Genomic DNA, 22,162 nt, shown 5'->3' with positions numbered 1-22,162 from the left:
ACCTGAACTAAGGTTTGTATTCAGATGAACCAAGGCTGAAACTAAAACTAAAATTAGCTGTTTCAGGTTGGTGCGGGAATATCCAAAATGACCCCAAATATTTCCAAAATGCAGGAGCAGGAAGGATGGGAGAGAGGAACTGCACTGGGCTGTCAGCCTATAAGAAAATCTGACATCTGAACTTGGGGTGGGCAGTACTGAAGGAAGATGTAGACTCGCAGAGGCCAGGTGTAATGCCTTAAAAATAATGGGGTCAATAGTTTCTGTCAGCGGTAGACCTGGCCTCTCTACCACTTACAGAAAAATAATAGCCCTTTAAAGGGACTGTGAATTGTGGGACTGTTGAGAGCCCTTGGACGCTTCCTCTTTCTCCCTCCCTCCCTCCCCACTTCTGCTACCTTGGGGGGGCCAGGGAATGCATCAAAATTTTAATTTTGGGTCTTTTTTTTTTAAGGGCACAATTTTCAGGTGCTGAAATTCCTGCCCTAAAAAGTGTACCCCAAAATAACTACAATAATGACCGCCGCGTTCCCCCCCCCCACACTTTTAGGCATACTGAAAATCATGCCCTTTTTTAAAAAAACCCTGAAATTAAAATGAATTTTTTAATGAAGTGTCCAACCCTAGCCCCAAACTTCTTTGAAATTTAGGCTCAGCTCAAAGTTTGCTTTGCTCCAGGGCCTCTTCACCACCTAATTACTTTTCTCGCAGAAACGTAATCGACAGCAGTCAGCAATCAGAAAAACGGCTGCGCAACTCTTCAGTAGACAGCGGCTGTGTTGTGAGCAAAGCCCCAGGGAAATGTAGTTTTGTGATAAGGACTCAGAAGCCCTGGAAAACTGCAGTTCCTGGGAACAGAATCTGTACGAAGCATCCAGAAGTCCCATGTAATTACATTTCTGAGGGACCCAAGAATTAAGGATGCAGAATCATCAGCCCTTCTTACGACCGGGAGGATGAAAAGCTTCAGGCTTTTTCATGTTGCGGATTACATCATCAGGAGCACAAAGAAAGCTGGAGCTTGGAAAGGGGCCAAAGTTAAACATAACACCGGGTTGAGCCTGATCTGAATCAGGCCCCAATCGCACGTTTTAAGCAAGCCAATTCCAATCAAGCCTTGGGTATCTCACTCATCAGTAAGAGAGACCTGTACGTTGTTTTCCAGTCCATGAACAGCTGTACGTTCCTTTAAAAATTCAGTGCTCAGCTTACCCGTGAGCGTTCAGCTGAACCTCGTACTTCTGAGGAAAAGTTAAAGTTAGGCTGTTATCCAACAATAAGTCCTTGTCTTCTTCATTTTCACTAAGGAAGGAAACATTACAAACTTACGATATAGATAGATATTTGTTCGGCAACCATTCCTGAATTGCGCACTTGGTATTAAGATCTGTTACATTCTAGCCAAAGCTGGAATCCCACCAATTTAGGGAAGAAGCATATTATGAGCACACCTCATAATGAGCCAGTTCGATGCAGTGGTTAAGAGCGGCAGGAGGACTCTAATCTGGAGAACAGTTTGATTCCTCATTCCTCTGCTTGAAGCCAGCTGGGTGACCTTGGGTCAGTCACAGCTCTCTCAGAGCTCTCTCAGCCTCACCTACCTCACAGGGTGTCTATTGTGGGATAATAATAACATTGACTTATTAACCGCTCTGAGTGTGGCACTAATCTGTCCTGAAGAGAGGTATATAAGCACAAGGTTATTATTATTAGGTTATTATACTGTTTTTGTTTCATTTTGTAAAAATGAACTATTCAATAGCTTTTTAAAAAAATCAGTAGTGCCTCTGTAGATTATGCAATATGGCATGCTTTCTTGCATCATTAATTCTTTTTCTAATTCCCCATCCTGATTTTCAAATGTAGGGACAATACTTGTCCAAGACTGCAGTCTGCATCAAACAACATTTACCAGGTTGCGTTGATGCTGATGATGAGGTCATCTCCTGCCCTTGTAAGTGAACTTGCATCCAGCAGGAAAGTAAAATTCAGCTGTGGAATAAAGGCAGTGTTTTAGGTTTTAATTAACTGGCTTATTCACAGCTCTCCTTTCTGGGACTCAAGGCAGATTACAAAATATAGAAAACAATTCTATATTTATATCCAATAAGCAATGAAATAGGTCTACGATTACATAACTGTAGGGAAGACAATGCAAAGAAACAAAAACACTGTTTAAGATATGACATAGCAGAATGAAAAAGTGGGTTATTAATACAGTAAAAGCAAGGTGATACATGCTATTAAATATTGCAACAGACTACAATCCTATGTCCTTTACCTCCAGTAAATTATACTTCTAATCCCTTAATAAAAATGCTCTCCTGAATATTTCACAGTTTTGCAGTGTGTGGAATGATAGAAGTGGAAGGGGGGGGGGCTTCCTGACCTACTCAGACAAGCCATTCCACAAGACAGGAGCTGCTGCAGAGAATGTACATGATTTGCCAATCAGAAGGCTTTGTTCAGACAATCCATTGTTTTAGTAACACCACCTAGTTATCCTATATGTTTGTACTACTATTTTGTTAATCATACAAAAGAAGAAAGATGAAAATAAACTGTTGCAATAAAAGAACATACATATTCATTAAATTAGACTATAGGTAAAAAGGTAAAGGTAGTCCCCTGTGCAAGCACTGAGTCCTTACTGACCCATGGGGGATGTCGCATCACGACGTTTTCTTGGCAGACTTTTTTGTTATGGGGTGGTTTGCCATTGCCTTCCCCAGTCATCTACACTTTACCCCCAGGCACCTGGGCACTCATTTCACCGACCTCGGAAGGATGGAAGGCTGAGTCAACCTTGAGCCGGATACCTGAACCCGGCTTCAGCCGGGATCGAACTCAGGTCGGAGCAGAGCTTGGGCTGCAGTACTGCAGCTTATCACTCTGCGCCACGGGGCTCTTTCTGCATAAAAGTAAAGCTTAAAACAGTACATGAAAAAAAATGTTTGTAAAAGCAAAGAGATCTTTATTTTACCTTTGACAGGTGATCTACATATAAATACCCAACATTGCAATCAAGTTTCACTGCATGACTTCCCTTTTCTGAGACTTCACAATGTATCCGTTTTTCTTCCTAGGAAGATGAATGAATACTATCTGAAGCATTTGACAGAAAAAAACCCTAACATTTCACAAAGGATAATTTAAAAAAAAAATCATATATATGTGAAACATTTTTGCCAATTCTAGTCATTCTGTATGCAGTGTTCTTTAGGCTCTCTCCAAGTATCCAACTTACTTCCTCATGTTCTCCTTTATGGGTTGGTACTTGAGTTATTTACATCATGAAGTATGACCTCTGTACTCCCCCCCCCCCCCAAAAAAACTAATGACCAGGGTGGTTGCAACTCTAAAAGACTCCCACAGCAGGCAGACCCAACCCCAAAATGTTAGGAAGCGAGGTTATGTATTACTCTAATAATAACTCTTTGATATTTCAGGCAGAACCTTTGCTTAACAGAGTACCTTTTTAAATGGAAAAGAGTTCCGTAGCACCTTTAAGGCTAACCAACTTTACTGTAGCATAAGCTTTCGAGAACCACAGTTCTCTTCGTCAGATGCATCTGACGAAGAGAACTGTGATTCTCGAAAGCTTATGCTGCAGTAAAGTTGGTTAGTCTTAAAAGTGCTACGGGACTCTTTTCTATTTTGCTACTACAGACTAACACAAACCAAAAGAGGCTATCAAAGATGCTCATCCACCCAAACTTGCCAAAAAACACAAATGAGCACTGATGCAGTGAACTAAATTCTTCACACAATGTTCACAAAAATAATTTAGTGAATTTGAAAGTAATATATTACTTTGAAAGTATATTATTAAAATATATTACTTTCAAATTCACTAAATTATTTTTGTGAACATTGTGTGAAGAATTTAGTTCACTGCATCAGTGCTCATTTGTGTTTTTTGGCAACTACAGACTAACACGGCTAACTCCTCTGGTCCTTTTAAAATGAACATATTGTTTAAAAATATTTTCTTGCATACACACTGCTTATCTTCAGTCATGCAGTGCAGATCCTTGTGCGCACCTTTGACTGAACACAATTTTTTAAAATCTCTGTCTAACCTCCTTTTAAAACCATCTATGCTTACAGCCATCACTAAGTCCCCTGGCAGTGAATCACACATTTACTTGTTGAATTACTTGTTGAATTACTTTACCTATTGCCCATCAAATTAATCAGGTGACTCAAGTTCTAGCATTATGGGAGGAAGAGATAAAGCTTGTGGAGCCTGTCCATTTTTTGCCACATGTCAAGACACTGAGGTGGATCACAGAACCCCTTTTGCTGGGTTGTGAAACCCTACAGAACTATCATTTTGTTACTGCTTTTGGAAGCACTTACTGCTAGTATATATAGCAAGGACATCAAGGTCTTCTCTGCATGCATACTGAAAGAAGCAGCGGAATAGCTGAGTGAGGTCAGTGAGCAGAAAGGACTATTTTTCCATACAAAGATGGTTCCTCTTCCTCCTGTCACATGACTTTATCAAGTTACTTCCTGTCTTGCAACTGCATGTATACTATGCTGCCACCTAGGGGTTAAAGGTGAGCCCGGTCCCTGCGCATCTGGAAAAGCTGAAGACCACTGGTTTAAATCAATATTACTAAATTGGCTTACTTACCGTTTTTTGCTGAAAGTTCAGTATTGTCAAACTCTTTTAAAAAGTCTGAAGCAAGTTTGGTGCAGGGAGAAAAATCCAATTACATTTGTTCATTAAGTGACAGCTAACAGAAAGGACCCATCTTAAAAATATTAGGGAAAATATACCCTCAGATTCTTACCAGCTCTAAAATTTTGGTGAAATAGAGACCTTTAGGGAGCTGGACGTGGAGAGCAGTCTGATAGGCATCATCACCCGCATTGTACAAGGTGACATTTAACATCAACGTTTTCACACTTCCAACTGCAAGGTAAGATTTCTTTTCATGCAGCCTGTAAGAAATGAACATATATTTAATTGTCTTATGTTTAAAAATCCAGGTGAACAATAATAGACCGCTCAGGTTTTTGCTAAAGCTCAGGACGGTAAATACTCTATGAGAGCCAGAATTTGCTCCTAACCTGAATACAAGAAGAAACAGCCCCCATGGGACAATTTTTCAGCATAAAATAATCATTACTTTGCAACTCTTCAGGAGTTAAGAAGCCATCTTCTTTGTATTTTGGGAGGAATAAATAAAATTACATCTTGTGCCATCTTCAACGTTGCAGCGTTCATGCAAGCGTTCATGGTCACTCAAGCTCAAACAAACGATCAAATGACCTCAGATGGTTGCTCTCATTCTGAGATAACTTGCCTGTATCAACTTGCCAAGTGATAAGGACATCACCACACATCAAATGCAAGCACCTGGCATGTGGCGGAATGGTTGTCCACATCCATTCACTTAGCCCACACAGACAACATTTTGGGACCGCTCTCAATTCCAACATCGCTTCGTCATCTATAACATCCCACCAAGAGACAAAGTGAATTTTGCCAACCATCCAGCGCAGATATGTAATATTGTCATCTGTGTGAGCTACGCTCCTGCCAAAAAGTAAATAGTTTTCATACTCCCCCTCCGATCAGAAATGTAATTCACACCCTAGAACAAAATTGGGTCTAGGGTCCCCACATTCATTCCTATCTAACAGCCAAACACAAGTTTCAGGCTCTCCTCAATTCCTGCTGCACACAGTGCCCAATTTGGACTTCAACTGTAGCACACGAGGAAAAGAGGCCCTCCCACCAACACACACCATTTCCTGACCCAAAATGGTACTGGAGGCATTATTTTAACTGCTGGAGAATCTCACTTCTTCAGATGTGACTCAGGAAAGCTCATACCCTACCACAAATTTTGTTAGTCTTACACATATTACTGGACTCTTGCTCTTTTCTACAATTTACAATAAGTGCGGTAAAACTCTCCTCATCACTTTGTACGGCTACCTGGATGACTGGAGTACCATTTAGTTACATGCATACCATGGTAAGTTGCCGTTTGGTAAGTGATCCTGTGGTCATCCTCTCTCCGCTTAAATTTTCATTCTGCCCAAATTTTCATCCATTCATCCTGCACTTAAAACATCTCCACTGCAGTATTTAAGGGGGGGGGGGAATGCCTCCCTTGCCTATTCCCATTATTTTAAAACATTATTAAGCGTATTAGTGTTTAATGATGCTTTTGAGTCACCCTGTGCAGCATAAAACTCTTGAATTTCACTTTCACTCAAGGTTAATATAAAACAGGACCCGTGCCTATGAGTTAACGTGTCTCTCTTATGTTCTACCTCGTGTTCTCTTATCACGTTAACAAGCAAAGGTACCTAAGAGGATTTCAAAGTAAACTTCAGTTTGACATTAAAGTTTAATTAAGACTTGCAGAAGAGCTGCCTGGAAATAGACATTTATCAAATATTCTGGCTTGAGACCAATACATTAGTCACTGAACACCTTGGGGAGAGAAGCTGGCACTCAGACAGGCAACAGAAGGTAAAAAGCACTGCATAAGCAGCTAAGTTCCAAATTAAAGAGAGAAATACAAGCGTTAACATTTCAGAAGCTAGGTCTTGGGTTTACGCTGAATGTACTCAAGTTATTTTTTTCACATATAAATAACTGGTGCTCTCTTTCTTGCCGTACCTTTTGCCTTGTTAATATAAAAAAAAGGTGCCCCCAAAGTATGTATATGCATTATTTATTTATTTATTATTTCAATTTATAAACCGCCCATCCTCTGTACCGCTCGGTTCGTGGTTCGTTAATTTCCACAGAACATGGAACACGAACTTAACACTCACCCGATTTCCAAACCGGTTCGAGGATCGGGCCCAGGATGGGCCCCCTTCATACTCACAGAGCCCAAACTCACAGGGAGTTTTCAGTCCCCAGTCAGTAAGAAGAAAAAGAAAGCAAGAGAAAAGAAAAGAGGCTTTTCAGCCCCTTTTCCATCAGCCAGAAGTGCAGGCCAAAGATCCAAGTTCCAATCTCAATCCAAACACCACAGCCAGCCACTAAACCACCAAACTCTCCTCCCTCTCCCACTCTAGAGAAACTGAAACCAGGAATCATACGGCTTCCCCTATTTATGGGAAAAGCCAAGAGACTGAACAACACAGAAGCACTCTGGTTGGCAGAAAAACCTGCCTAACATGGTTTTGGAAGGAAGAGACTGGTGTTACCATGGCTCCTGAAGGCCCATCTCCTCAGTTGCCTTGGAGATTCTAACCCTCCCCCCCCTTTTCCTAGCTGGATAGGCCAGAGTGGGAGCTCTCTAGTTGGCAGGGACAGCTACCAATCAAGCCTGGAGGCCTCAGATTGGGGGCAAGCTAAAGACTGCCACAGTTGCCTGGACGAGGGAGTGTTTGGCACCAAAAGTGTCTGAACCACTTCATTTGGTTTGGTTTGGTTTGCGTCCCACGGAACGCATGGTTCAACTACGACCCAGCCATTCTGTACGGAATTTTGTTCCGTAGTTCATTTTGTGCCCATCTCTAATATGCATATAAAAAAATCACATGGTACATATTTGGAAGTGTGAGAACTAAGTGTGAGAACTTGTTATTATTCATTAACTGAACTCATTATTATTCATTAAAGTTTTGCTTTAAGCCCCCCCCCCCCACACACACACACATTTCACTTTATGTTTGATTCAGGCTGGCTGAGAGTTAAGCAGATAGATGCACTGACTAACATGATATCTGCTGTGGACCCAAGAAACCCAATTAACTAATATATACACAATGCCTGTAGTACTTGACCATGTCACCTGACCCAGAAACACCACCCTAACACTAAGAACAAGGAAAGTCAAAGAGGATCTTCAGCTCAGACGACATGGATTTTGATGCATTCATGCTCTTTCCTTCTTAAGAATGAGCATAAAATTCTTCTCCCTGCAAGGAGGTCGTTTCTATGAAGGAAGCTAATCCATACGAACAGCCCATTGTAATCATGGAAAGTTCCCCATACGCAGAGGGGTGAATCTTCTACTCCTATTCTACCACTCCATCAAACAGTTTGGAGCCTTCCTCCAATGGAACTGTATAATTCCCATGAACTTGTGGACTACTCATGCAAATGAGCATCTCCATGTATTTCACTAGGGTGGATCCTCCAACCATCTTCCATCCTAGGAATGAAGGCTACCTGGAGGATGGCTGGATCCACCTCAGTGAAATAAATGGAGATGTCCATATATGTGAGTATTATACACGTTCATAGTAACTTCACACTGAACTGTGGATCAGTTCAGTGTGAACAATTTCCTTTTCTTATTTAAACCTCATGTCTGACATCAATGCAACCACTAACAGCGGTAACAAAATACAAGTGTCACATAGACTTCCTCACAATTGATGCCATTTACTTTTAAGCCACTTTGCATTTAACACCCTGCCGCAGACACTAACATTTTTCCTAATATTTAAACTCTAAATTTTTGCTAGCAAACAATAACCTCGATACTGCATTCAAACTGTGGTAAAGCATTTAGATTTCATATAATAATAATAATATGTTTATTGCTTTTCCGGCCGAAGCCATAAGCCATACAAACACCAACAAAATATGAACTGTACACTTGAACATACCCAATTCACACAGACATAACTCGTCATTATCACTTTAAACTATCTAAACTCCTGAAGATTTTGTTTCTTTATCACCATGGCTAAAAAGGAAGCCACTATAGCAGAGGTTTGATTGTCAGGAAAGTTATCAGACAATAACACTGAGATTGCCCAAGGAAGGAAGGGAAGCTTTTCTTTTAACATAATAGGAATAATAAATCTCTCTCTTTCCTTACTCCACTTAGGGCAAAAAACTATTATATGATCCAAGGTCTCTAACTTTCCTTGTCCACAGTCACAAACTCGTTCAGAATAAGGGAGTCCAGAGAAATGACCAGAAAGCACTTTAGAGGGGAAGGAGTTAAGTCTAGCCAATGTGAAGGCTCTGCGTTGAGCTGGAATCTTTAAAGAATAGCAATAAGATGGAATAGCCTCTGGGGGTGAAAGTCCCAGGGATAAGCCCGAACATGTACGTCTGGCTCTCTGGAGAGTACTGCTGTAATCAAGATCCTTTAGTTTTAATTTTATAACTCTTAGGGCCTCATTTGTCTGTAAAGATGTTATATCAATATCCAGAATTTTTAGTTTCTGGTTAATTAAATTAGTTCGGCTACTCTTATAGGTATCCTGCGAGATCAAATGTGCAAAACCTACTTTCCCTGAATTGTCCTTGTAAATTTCCTTGTTCAAGAACAACTTAAAGGCTGTAATCCATGCTCTCTTCTCAATTGAGGGTTGGGCGAATTCCACCCTAAGTGCAGTACCTGCTACGCATCTCGGGACTGCCGCTATCTCCCTCAAAAATGTGTGTAGAGGGGTGTCAAGGTTGTCGGATACACCTTCAATCCACACTCCACACCCATAAAGTATCTGTGGGATAACCTTAGCATTAAAAATCCTAATGGCTGCTGGTATATGTTTTGCTCTTTTGGAGTAAAAGAATTTTTTAATTGCCATTGATGAAATGTTTGCGGCCTTCAGAGCAGCCTGAATATGTGGTTTCCATGATAGATTGTAATTAAAAGTGATACCAAGATAACTAAAGGGGGGGACTCTCTCCAAAGCCCCTCCCAGTACTCTTATCGATTTGGGGCCGTTATGGAAGGACCTGGAAAATCTCAGGACTTTTGATTTAGCATAATTAACTTTAAGTTCCTCATTATTACAATATGTAATAAATGCGTTAATTAGTGATTTTAAACCTAGTTCTGTTTTGGAGATAAGGAGAGCATCGTCTGCGTATAAAAGAATCGAAATTGGAGTATTTGCTAGATAAGGGGGGTGTCTGGTATGTGATTTCACAAATGGAATCATGTCATTAATGAATAGATTAAATAAGGATGAAGCCAGCAAACAACCTTGTTTCACACCTTTATCGGTTTGAAAACTTGGAGTTAATTGACCCTGCCAGTTGTACCTAATTTGGGCGGAAGTGTCAGTATATAAGTTCGTTATTAAATATAAAAGTCTTTTATCTATTGTAGATTCTGACAATTTACGCCACAATCTACAACGATTAATAGAGTCAAATGCGGTCTTCAAATCCATGAAGGCCGCATAGAGTTTACCGCCGGGGGGTGCCAAATATTTGCTTGCTAGATGGTGTAAAACCAAACAATGATCCATAGTCGAGGCCCCTGTACGGAAGCCTGTTTGTTCAGGGTAGAGTACTGCTTCTTGATCCATCCAATCCGTTAACCTATCAAGAAGTTGTGCCGCAAAGATTTTCCCTGGAATAGAAAGTAGACTTATAGGACGATAGTTATGAGGGTCGGACCTATTACCTTTCTTATAAATTGGGATTATAATTGAACGCTTCCAGTCAGACGGCATGGAACCTGAACTATTTATTGATGAAAAGATCGGAGCTAAACAAGCCCCCCACCAATCAGGGTTCATTAGGAACAATTCAGGAGGGATAAAATCCGGCCCGGGTGCTTTGCCCCGTTTCAGATGTTTTATTATATTAGTTATTTGGCTTGGAGAGACCATTGGCCAAGTTCCAATGTTCTCATTTGAAAAGCAAGGTACTGTGATAGTGGTTTGTATAGGTTCTTTTGTACTCTGAAAAAGGGCACTAAAATGAGAAATCCACTGGTGTGTGGTAATATCTGAGTTTTCTGACACTAACATTTTTCCTAATATTTAAACTCTAAATTTTTGCAAGCAAACAATAACCTCGATACTGCATTCAAATTGTGGTAAAGCATTTAGATTTCATATATTTATTCAGACTAGCTGTACTTAACTGCTGAAATACTTTTATCAGATACTATATTATAGTAAACAAATGGCCAGTGAATGCACCAGTACTTTTATATCTCACTTTCATACTGTACCCATCCATCCCACCGAAAAATCCACTCCCGAGGGTCCAGAATAGTGAACTGTACTGCATAATTAAGGATAGGGGAATTGGATTCAGAAAGCTACCCATTTAAACTGCCATAAGTATGCACTAGAATTTTTTTTTAATCACACACGAGATTCCTCAGATCCAACCAATGGCTTGAAACCAACAGAGGATTTCCACAGAAGAAAAAGTGAGTTTTGCCAATTTAATCCTCCCACTGCAAGCGCCCTTCTCATGCTGTCCCGTGTCTGCCCCCACCCCGCCCCAGCATTTTGAGGGCATTTTGAGCTGCAGAAAGAGGGGGAGGCAAGGTATTTGCATATCGCAGGTAGAAATCTCTTCTTTTTGTGGAAATTACCAGTGGATCCAAGCTGGTGTTACTAAGCTGATTTTGCTTAAAAAATGGTTTAAATTCCATGTTAACAAATATAATATTAAGTTAGAAGTAACTGAATACAAGAATAAAAGAAGAGGAATTCAAAATACCTATGATGATAATTAAACACTGAGGGCTGGATCCAGACTAAATTTTTCAATAGCCGAATGGCCTCCCCGCTCCCACTGTACCTCCATGAAACACTGCTCTTGAGTATAGCCCACTGGTCTAAGTACAGCGCAGCTTCATGTATTTATATGAAGCAACCAAATACTGCATTCGAACGCAATAAATTAAAGAGCAAACATCACTAAAAATGACTTTTGAAGATATACAGTATAATCTTAAGCAGACATGTAAGTCCTCTGAAGTCAAAGGACTTACTCAGTGATCCCCAACATGATGCCCATCAATCTGTTTTCTCATACCCACTTGCTTCTTCCCCAAGATTCTTGGATCCAAGAAGTTGTTCAAAAGAGCCCATAAGGCATCACTTTTGGTTCTCCAAAGGAGAACCTATTTGGAAAAAGCTGCCTCCATCATAGGGATATGCCTGGCTTGAAATCTCCCAACATTGAGCCCATCTGTGGGGAGGATGGGGTATAAATCAAATCAAATAAATAAAATTGTGCTGATTGGTAAATCCCACAATTTCAAAAATGCCCATAAGATCACCGAAATTTGGGGATCCCTGGTGTTAACATCTTAGCATTGCTCTGGCAGTATATCTTCATTACATTTTTAAAACATTTCCTTTGATATTTTTTTTCTCCATTGAAAATGTATCCAACTCAAACTATCCTGAAGGTAAGCTATATGTGTAAATACATCCTTAAACGTAAAAGGGGAGCCGTGTTCCAGATGACTCACCCTTTTATGTGGCGCAGGTGCAGTCTGCACGCCTGTGGGAAGGACAGCCCACCTCCCTTTCTTCCGCAGCCACAATAGGCTGGCGAAGGGAAGGGCCCACCCACCTGTCAAGCCGCCGGCCCCAAATCAGGATGACCAAGCGGTCCAACAGGTGGGCGAGCCTCCCTTCCCTTTGCCACTGGCCGATCCTGGCAGCAGAGGAAAGGACCTATCCACCTGCCCAGCCTCCAGCCCCGGAGCACAGAGGGCAGGCAGCGAGACAGGTGGGCGTGCCTCTCAGCCTTTCGCCACCGCAAATGGTTGGGAGTCGCACCCACCCGCCTGCCAAGCTTTCAGCCCCGGAGCGGGGAGGGCAGGTGGCGAGGCATGCCAGCTTGCCTGCCAAGCTTCCAACCCTGGAGCGATCGGCTGGTGCTGAGGAGGGAGCAAAGCCAGGCTCAGCTGCCCTGCCCTCCCCCTGCCATGATCAGGGCATTGGGGAGGGGACAATGCCAGGCCTGGCCACCTTGCCCTTTCTAGAGCCTGTTGTATTTTTTCTCCACAACAGGCTTTGTTGCTAGTACTCTGAAAAAAATAGCAAATTTAATCTGCCCTTTTCATCACAAGTCAAACTACACTTACTTTGGAAGTCCAAGGTGTCCAGAAACTCGCAAGTCAGCTGAACAATTTTCTTGAGAGCAAAATCTTGCAAAAACAAACTGAAAGAACAAAAAAGAGGCGATCCATGTTTAAATTGTTTAAACATACAATTAAATCAGTCACAAATCATATCAATAATAAATGCAAGTGCTGTTTTAAGAAAATCCTACCCCTTTTGGTGTTTGTCTAAGTAGCAGTCCTTAACGATGCTAATGGCTGCCAACTAGTTTGATTTGGCAGCATATTTGCATGTGTGCAGTTTTGCAAACCTGTTTGGTAAACTTGTTTCACAGCTGTTTAGCATGACCAAACAGGCTGGATAATCAGCTCACATTTGACCAACAATGCACATTTAATTGGCAAACATGTTCATGGCAAAATGTTCAGCATCCTTAAACTAAACAGGCTTCAGAAGAAAAGCCTGACTCTAAAATTCCAGGGTTATTCATTACCCAATCAAGTTTATTTTGCTTAGCACTGAAGGGCACTAAGATAACAGCAACACTTCATGATTTTGCAAGCTTTCTGTGGAGTCGCATAATGTTTACATAACTGCTAAGTGATGAACATCAAATGGTCCTACAAAATTAAATGATTTCCAAAACAGAATGGTAAGACTGGACAAGAAAAGCTAAGCTGCTTTGCCACTTAACTGGGAAGCTAGTGTAGACAAATTTTCATTTGACATTTTGCTGTGGCAGGCTTGCAGCTAGTAAGAAGCTTCGTGAGATGGAGAAACAAATCCACTTGACCTTTCATCACAAAAAACATTCGTCTAGGGAAACATTTATTAATTTAGAAAGGGTTATTATCTTCTTAACCACAGTCTTTCCACTCTCAGTATTGGAAAACTTATGATTAGACTAGAGAAGAAAAAAACATTGCCCTAATTCAGAAACCCTTGCAAACCGCAGATGGGTGCGTGTAAATATATATTCTTATGTCTAGAGTTCAAGGCAAGGAACTGCTCTCCACTCTGAATAGATCCACATTTTCTCCATCATATCTAAGCTAAGCATATTTCAAATATGTCATCTCAGTAATCTCACATATATGATCATCTAATAGTGGCCATGATCAGTGAAGGATCAGTATTAAGAACTGATATTCTTGAACGTATTTGTAAATAGAAAATTTTGGAATGTCTTCAATAAGTTAATAATCGAGTTGTCTCTCTTACATGAGTGATTAAAGCCATGGAAGGCTCAAACTACCGTTATTCCAATATTTTCAAGTTAGGAATATTGCAATGGCACTGCAAAAACCTAAAAAGAAAAAAAAATGACTAGGAATTGTTGATGGAAGATGCCATAGAAGGTTTGACTAGTATGAGACACAGAGGTTTGGTTCCAGCCAGCTATTCAACCAGGCTCACTTAACTGCCCGCCTTACTACAACCCTCATCCCACATGTCTTATCTAAACAGAGCCCACGATCCCCAGTATTGCCTTTCGGTGGTCAAAATGTACTTCCCATTTTCTCTAGCAAAAAACTGGCTGGATCTAACCTATACTGCTTTATGACTTTAGAAATGAAGAAGTAAAGTGATTTAGGAGTAGATATGAGCCCGCTTGCGGGGACGGCGGGATGTAAATATAATAAATATATATGATATATAAATATTATATAAATATAATAAATAATAATAATAGATCAATAGCAGGGTGAGACCTGGAACTGTCTCTAACAGCAAACTTAAAGGAAAAGGTTCATCAAGTTCAAATTTCTGGGGTATTTTATGCTTCGTAATATTAAAACATTAGCACTGTCAGGAATCTGGACCAGATTTTCTGCTTGTGTTTTAGTAGTGTCCAATAACAGAAAACTTCTGGACGGAAGTTTTGGCATTAATTAGGAGCGCAGAGTACAATCTTCCACGGGACCCTTATCGGAGTTCCTATAAAAAACAACTCATGAAGAGGTTCTAGCAATTATCCTGGGTTTAATCACTGCAAACTTGTATGTATGTTGCCTCCTGATGGAACAAAAAGCTCCTTTGGTAGACTGATATAAAAGGATTTGGAATATCTCACAGATATCAAGAATAACTCATTACAGAAAGGCAGGTGCCAATTTAAAAAGTAACAGAGTTATTGAAAGATAGGCAATGTTTGTGATTCAATAGCTTATTAAATTAAATCTGTTTTCTTTGCATGTTTTCTTTGCAGTGTTGTAAAACGGTGGGCTGGATGCTGCAATCGCTCAGTAGAAAGCACTGATGGCTGTGGGTCTCCCCAGCTCCCCCCCCCTCCCCTCACAGCCATTTCTGATCTTGGGCAAATTTATTCCCAGGGTTGAGGTAGCCGTGTCAGATAACAGCCATTAGGGTCAGACACTATACTGGGGAGTAAATCACTCCCTCTTGCGTCAGTGGAGCTCTGCTGATGAAAAAGGAAGAAGGAAGCAATTTTCCTCCTTCCCCATGGTAGCCTCCCGATCAATAATCTCAGGATTAAACTTTCCCAGGACTGGAAAGGCTGCTGGGGAGAGGGGATAACCAGAAAGATGGGAGATCCTTGGGTGGACATCACAAGGTCTTTGTGTCGTAGCCAACCCTGTGTGTGTACATAATAATCTTCTGGCAGGGGAGGGACTGGGGAAGATCTTGCTAGCTAACAGCAGCTGAGTAACACCTTGCTGAGGTTGCCTTCCTCTGTATTTAAGGCTTGGGCATGACCAGAGGGGTCACCTGAAAGGCAAGAGCCAAAGGGCTCATATCCTTTGGATCTTAAACTGAGAGCCAGAGCCCGAAGTTGGGCAGAAGATCAGCTGGTAGAGAGACAAGATCGTAGCCACTCTGGGTCCCCACTGGGGGGAAAGCAGAACACAAATACGAAAGATTTTTTTTTGTTGATTTCTCTTTTTACTCTAGAGCACAATTGTTTTACTGACGTATTGAACTGTGCCCGGTCTCCCCCCACCTTTTAACATTATTTAATGAAGAATAATTTTAAAAATTGGAAAACACAATGGCCATTATCCAAAGCATACACTGAATTTTGGTGCAAACAGGCACTTCAGTGTTGGGAAATACTCCATGCACAAACCCACTGCGGAAATCCTATAGCTCCATAAGGCGCTCCTGTGCTGTTTCAAAGGCTACCACCATGACTGTCGTCTTGAAGTTGTAAAATCATATTGCCCAAGATTAAAATACAATGTAAGTCGCTTAAATCTGAATATAAATTCAATTCATTAACTGTACAAAATAAATAAAAATGAAACAGATTGTTTTCACATTTTCCAAAGCAATGCATCCATCTACCCAACTTCCTTTTGCCTCTTAGATTTAAGGTAACTGCCAATAATTATCCGCATTAAAATTACCCATACAATGACATATTTTAATGTTAATATACCAGTCTACTGCTGTTATAAATATTAAGTAAATATTAAGTTAAGTAAACGTAAGTAGTCCACAGGCTTACCTTGCTGTGTACAACATTGCCTTCTTTTCTTTGCTGAAGAACTGGCTGGAGTGGTGGGAGTTCATCTGCACTTTTTCTTTTCAAAACGTGATGTCCGAGATGATAAGTGGCTTCTACATGTATAGGAGTCAGGATATCCCTTACATCTTTCTATGAAAATCGGAAACCTTATGAGTTAGTTATATAAAAACAGTCACCTATGTAAAGAAACCCCTACCTTATATGAAAATGTATGCTATCTAAAGTCAGAGCTTGAAGGTAAACAGGAAATTACTGAGGGCATAAAACGTAAGTAGAACTATAGAGGTTCCCTTTAGTCACCGTGGCTTGTCTTCACTGATGGACCTCTCCGCCATGAATCTGTCTAAACCCCTGCTGCAGGAAGTGCTGCTTCCAATATTACATTCCTCCTTTAATTCTCATCATAGAATTAGTGAAGGGGCTAGAAAACAGCTACAGGCTAGAGCTTACCGCCCAAATGGGTCCATGATGACAAAGCACCAGATTTGCACGCAGAAAGTCCCTAGCTCAGTCCCAAGCATCTCCAGTTAAAGAATCTCAAACAGCAGGTAATAGGAAAGACCTTTCTCTGCTCGAGACCCCGGAAGGTCACTGCCATTCAAAGTAGACAAAACTGAGCTGGAGAGACCAACGATCCGATTTGAACTCAGCTTCATATGCTCATATCATTCTTGTGATTTTTTTTTCTAATTTAATTGTTTCATTTGGACATATTACATTAGTTTTTCAGCGTCTTGAAGGCTTTTACATACACATCAAAACCTAACATGAAAAATAAATGAACCTGTAATTTTTGTGGTTGGGCTGCCAATCAACACTCTGCTGATCTGAATCCCACTACTCCCATGAGCTCTGCAGGTGGCCTTGGGTAGGCCATGCCTCTCAGCCCCATCTCCCCAGCTGTATTGTGGGGATAATAACAACATTGACTTTGTTCATCGCTCTGAGTGGGCACTAATCTGTCCAGAAGAGCGGCATTATTATTATTAAGATATGCATCCTTATTAGACTTTTATCGTCAAGGGTGATCTCTTAATAGAGCCCTCCACATTCTCTTGGCAAATTACTAAGAAAAAAAGGACCTAACAAAATATCTTATGAAAGTGTGGATCTCTGAAGTTTGCAGTGTAACCCTAAGCGGAGTTGATTTCAACTCTCTTAGAAGGGTATAACTCTACTTAGGGTTTTACTATTAATTATCCAGCTTTAAGGCCTAACTTTAAAGCCATGTTTGAACAAGTTTTAGTTTTCTTGAATTTATGGGTATTTTAAACATGGATTTAAAGACCGCCTGAGTTAAAACATCTTATATAAATTAGTTCTTGAATGAGCAATAAAGCTGGTTTCCCATTTCCCTGGTTTGGATTAAATTTAAGATATCATTGCCGGAGTGCATCATGAAGAGAAGTAACCAGCCACTTGGGAATCTGTGCAGTATGTCAGAATAGGTAAATCAGAGGTGAATCTATTCAGTTTCCTTTGTATCTTTGTACAACCTAGCAGGTTAATGAAACTAACTTCAGCATGAAACCTTGTTTGTGTCGGAATGTTCCAAATCAAGACCCAATTCCCTAGCAAGCCACTTGCGAAAACATAACAGCTTGAAGCACTGAACATTACAACAGCAACGTTGATTAAATTATTCCCTGGATGTAGGAGACAGACAGCCACTGATTGTCCCTCCACATGTCCCTTGCTTTAATTCTTATCTACAAGCTTGCTTTGACCAATGCATATGTGATTCATCCTAATTTTCCACAAGGCCTTCCCTGCATCTGCTGTATGCTACTTTCATTACACTAATTAGCTATTAATTATTATTTCCTCAGATATTGAAAACGCACATGACCTGCTACAAGGATTATGCTTGGCAGACACTCACATTTAACTTTTACAGCTTCATGTTAACTATAGAAATCACTGAGGAAAGAAGAGTTCTTTGTTAAATTGTTAATTCAAACTAAAGGATGAAATTGTCAAACGAAGCTCATACTCCAATGTCATCTATTCTCACTTGACGCCAATATATTTAGTAAGATAAACTGATGAAACTTTGGTACAAACATTCTTTAAAAAGGGCAATTTGGAGAGTTCATTCAAGGGGGCTTCATTTGGGGGCGGGCAGCTGCTACTTTCTCCCAGGGCGTCCTGCGGGCTGCCTGCTCCCGGGGAGCTGCTCTGGAAGCAGCAGTGTCGGTGAAGCTTCAGCTGCAGCGACTGTGGAAGAATCTGCAGCAGATCCTTCCACTGTCGCTATGGCTTGAGCTTTACCAACGCAGCCGCTTTCTCCAGAGCAGCTCCCCGGGAGCAGGCAGCCCGCAGGACGCCCTGGGAGAAAGTAGCAGCTGCCCGCCCCCAAACGAAGCCCTCTTGTGGCTCTTCAGGCAGCGATTCTAACAGAGAGGGGAAGGACCACTCGGACTTCACTTCCCAGGTAACCTTGCGGGGAAAATCTAGTGTTCTCCACGTGAAGAAAGTCACTTGTAGTCACGCTCTCAGTCATCATCACTGCTGACATCATGGAACCAAATACTTCATCCCAACTGTTATACTTAAGACAGAGAATACATTACCCTCATGAATGCTTGGTGATCTCTGCAAGTGACATTATTGCTGTAAATCTCAATGCTTCCAGGGATCGTTTCAGACGTTCCATTAGAGGAAAAATAAAATCTTGCAGCAGTTTCTGATCTCCTGGTAACATCCAGACTTAGATTATAAAGCAATACTGTAAAATTTTAGGGGGGAAAGAATAATAATGTAAGAGGAAGGTTGTGAAGAACAGCTCTAGAGGTATTTCCATTCCATTAAATTTATGATGATTTGTAAAAATGCCATGTACAATTCCATAATGTCATTTTCAGCCATTCTAATTACAAGATTTTCTTTCAGACCCCAGGAATGACAATATTTCTCAGATGCCATTTGCAAATATTTTCACATCTAATGTTGTTAAAGGTTTTTTAATGTAATGAAATCGTAAGAGTCTTTTTAAAAAGTTTGATCCGCAAGGCTTTTGCATTCACTCAGTTTACTTGATACAAGAAAATACCAATACCTTTCTTAATATCAGCATAATGCTCTCAACCTGTTAACATCCCATTATGTTGAATTTAACCCTAACCCCGTGAAAATTTTAATTAATATTAATTAATATTAATTAATATTAATTAATTAATATTAATATGATTCTGCATTGTTGACTTCAACGGACTTAGAGGGGTATAGCCCTGCTTAAGATTGTTCTATATCCCTTCTTTTCCATCAATTTGCCAGGGCATTGTTTTGAACCTTGTTGTCCCAGTAATAGATGAAGGATCAAATCACACTGATTGTTGTGTGTCACTTTAGGCACGATACGCACCAACATTATATAATGTTATAGCAGTAGGATTTTGTCCTAATTTTTTGTTCAGGCCAAAACAAGTATACAACGGATCTGTGCAACTATATGGAAACTAAAGTCCCTGTAAGAACATAGCAGGTATATGGATTCATACCGGAAAGGTTCCCTTAACTTAGAGCATTGCTGCTCAAATGGTTTGTGTTTACAATCAATGGGTCATATGTACTTTACTGGCTGCCATTAATTTAAATGGGATTCAAGCAGTCCCCCGGACACCCAAGCAAGGGACTGCATGCGCTTGATCAAGTTTGCACATCAATTTACTGGTAAGATGTTCTTTTTAATCCAAGTATTCAGTCAGAGCACTGGAAAAATTATGTTGCAGCACTTCACACATAGCTTACCAATATAACCCGGAGCAGCTCGGCCGTGATAGGTAAAACAAATCTTCAAATTCGTACACACAGCTGGCTGTCCATTCTCCACACATTCCAGTTTACTTCGATTGACTGAAGTAGGATGCTCAAAGAATGCTTTAACGATCACTATTGCTCTTGTCCTACAAAATGAGAAGAAGCCAGGTCACAAGATGCCCCTTTACCATTCATGATTTTGCATGTGCTTTTTAAACTTTTACATATGTTACTTTTATCAGGATAAACATTGTCATTCTACACCATGCAGGAAGGAAGACTTGAAATAAAGTACTCGTAGTGTCAATGGTGAAGTCACATGTACTTTTCCATCTCCACTGAACCTTCATAGCTCTGCCCCCATACTCTTTTGCTGATGGATGGAAATGTGCCTGATGCTGGAGCAGGGGCATAAATCTAGTGCTACTCCTAGATACCAAGTGGCCCAGGCACACCCATTCCTCTATAAGAAAATTCTAGCTACCATAATTTATACTCTAGTGACATCTAGATTAGATTACCATAAAGCGATCTCTTTGAGTTTTTGCACGGAGACTTTCTGAACTCCATTTTTCACATCAAGTAACTCCCCCCCCGCCCCAATTGTCTGCTTCTTCTTCCCAAAATGCATGTGCTGTAATCTAACACCTGCTGCAATTAAACTAGACTCTGTGAGCCTCTACTAAGGCTGACAAGGCTGGAAAATCTGCTTTTTCCTTCCTCCATTTTATTATTTTTCTCAAAACATCTAGGCTGATGGAAGAGCAACAATGAACTCAAAAGCTTGCACAATGTTTTGTGGTATTCTGATTGATCCTAATGAAAGGTATTACATGGATTTTGTTTCTTGTTTGGGGTTTTGCTTGGGCTAATATGGCTGTTTCCATTTTCCCACGCCAGGCTGCCTTTGAAAAGTGTTCAGGAACTGCAACTGGTCCAAAAATGCAGGCACCAGACTGTGTTGACTGGAGTGGCATAATGGCAGTTTTGCAAGGGTCCAGTTCAGAGTCTTGGTTTTAAATTTTAACGCTGTAAGCAACCAAGAACCACAAAAAGGTCTCCTTAACCTAGTGACAAGCTCCTTAAAATCTTTCTTAAAAGCCCCACTAAGCATGCCCCAATCATCTACCAGGTGACAGCAGGTCTGCCCATCACGGTGGGACTTCAGACACTAGGCAAAGGATGTCTTATTCTGGCACTTCCTGACATGGGTTTTTCTGTCAGGTGCAGTTATGACACTCGCTGCTTTATTTCTTCCGCTTCTGCAAGCCATCTTGAAGGAGTTTTTTTTAAAAAATGATGAGATACAAGTATCTTGGTGAATAAACAAAACAAACATTTGGCATATTTATTTTTAAGGTACTCGTGGCTTTGAAAATTCCTCAGTGGCTTTCTTTTGTGTCGTTGGAGTTATTTACTTAAATATGCCAGGGCTGTCCAGAACTGCAGAGCTTAGCTACTGAGTTCCGAGCTTAGTAAAGATCCTTACGAGGCCAATATCACAATGCAGGTTTCTTAATTGCATCTCATTATTTACCATTACGTCCACTTATCCCTAAGCACTGAAATGTGTTGGCCTCACCTGAGCAGCACAGCAGAATCCGACAGAAAAGCACCAACTGCTACATCTGTGGAAAAGAAAAAGTTCCCCCCACCAGATTGATGATGCTCATTAGTCACGAGGAATAATTTCTCAGGCGCAATCCCCTTACTGCATTTTCACCTCTGGACTGTATTAAATCACTATTTGCACGTTATTAATTAGAGGATATAGGAGGCTACATTAAGCCACATCTATCACTGGAACTTTCTAAACAGAGCCATCGAGATCTAGGTGCATTTTTTTTTATTCCTCCTATGAAAATACTGCTGAGGCGTATTTTTTAATGCCAGTTAAGGTGCAGCTCAATCTCCACAAGAATTCTTAAGCTAGAGACAATTCATTTAAAGCCATTCATCCAGAGAAGAATATTTTTAAAGAGAATATTTATATAGGAAAGTAAGCTTCAAATTATGACAAAAGTAAGCAGTCTGAGACAAAAGATGAAACTGATGATGGACTTGCGCAGCAATTTCCAAAAGTTAGTGGCGTAAATTGACAGATGTTACAGCTGAATTCTAAGACGTCACCCCAGT

At 40.6% G+C, this 22,162-nt stretch overlaps 1 protein-coding gene across 1 annotated transcript in view; it reads right to left on the bottom strand.

Annotated features, from left to right (window-relative positions):
- The window catches only part of ITGA4 (integrin subunit alpha 4), a 65,726-nt gene that overhangs the window by 9,023 nt on the left and 34,541 nt on the right, over window positions 1-22,162 (bottom strand). Inside the window, exons 13-21 of the mRNA XM_054972609.1 lie at window positions 21,609-21,654; window positions 20,018-20,172; window positions 18,841-18,995; window positions 16,247-16,396; window positions 12,801-12,877; window positions 4,803-4,953; window positions 2,984-3,082; window positions 1,913-1,992; window positions 1,213-1,302 (exon numbers count right to left, since the gene is read on the bottom strand). Of these exons, the coding sequence (XP_054828584.1) occupies window positions 1,213-1,302; window positions 1,913-1,992; window positions 2,984-3,082; window positions 4,803-4,953; window positions 12,801-12,877; window positions 16,247-16,396; window positions 18,841-18,995; window positions 20,018-20,172; window positions 21,609-21,654 (1,003 nt within the window). The remainder of the gene's footprint in view (window positions 1-1,212; window positions 1,303-1,912; window positions 1,993-2,983; window positions 3,083-4,802; window positions 4,954-12,800; window positions 12,878-16,246; window positions 16,397-18,840; window positions 18,996-20,017; window positions 20,173-21,608; window positions 21,655-22,162) is intronic.

This window comes from Eublepharis macularius, chromosome 2, assembly GCF_028583425.1.
Source record: "Eublepharis macularius isolate TG4126 chromosome 2, MPM_Emac_v1.0, whole genome shotgun sequence".
NCBI classification, from domain to species: domain Eukaryota; kingdom Metazoa; phylum Chordata; class Lepidosauria; order Squamata; family Eublepharidae; genus Eublepharis; species Eublepharis macularius.
The sequence above is the reverse complement of the archived record's forward strand: the minus strand, read 5'-3'. Positions and strand labels throughout refer to the sequence as shown.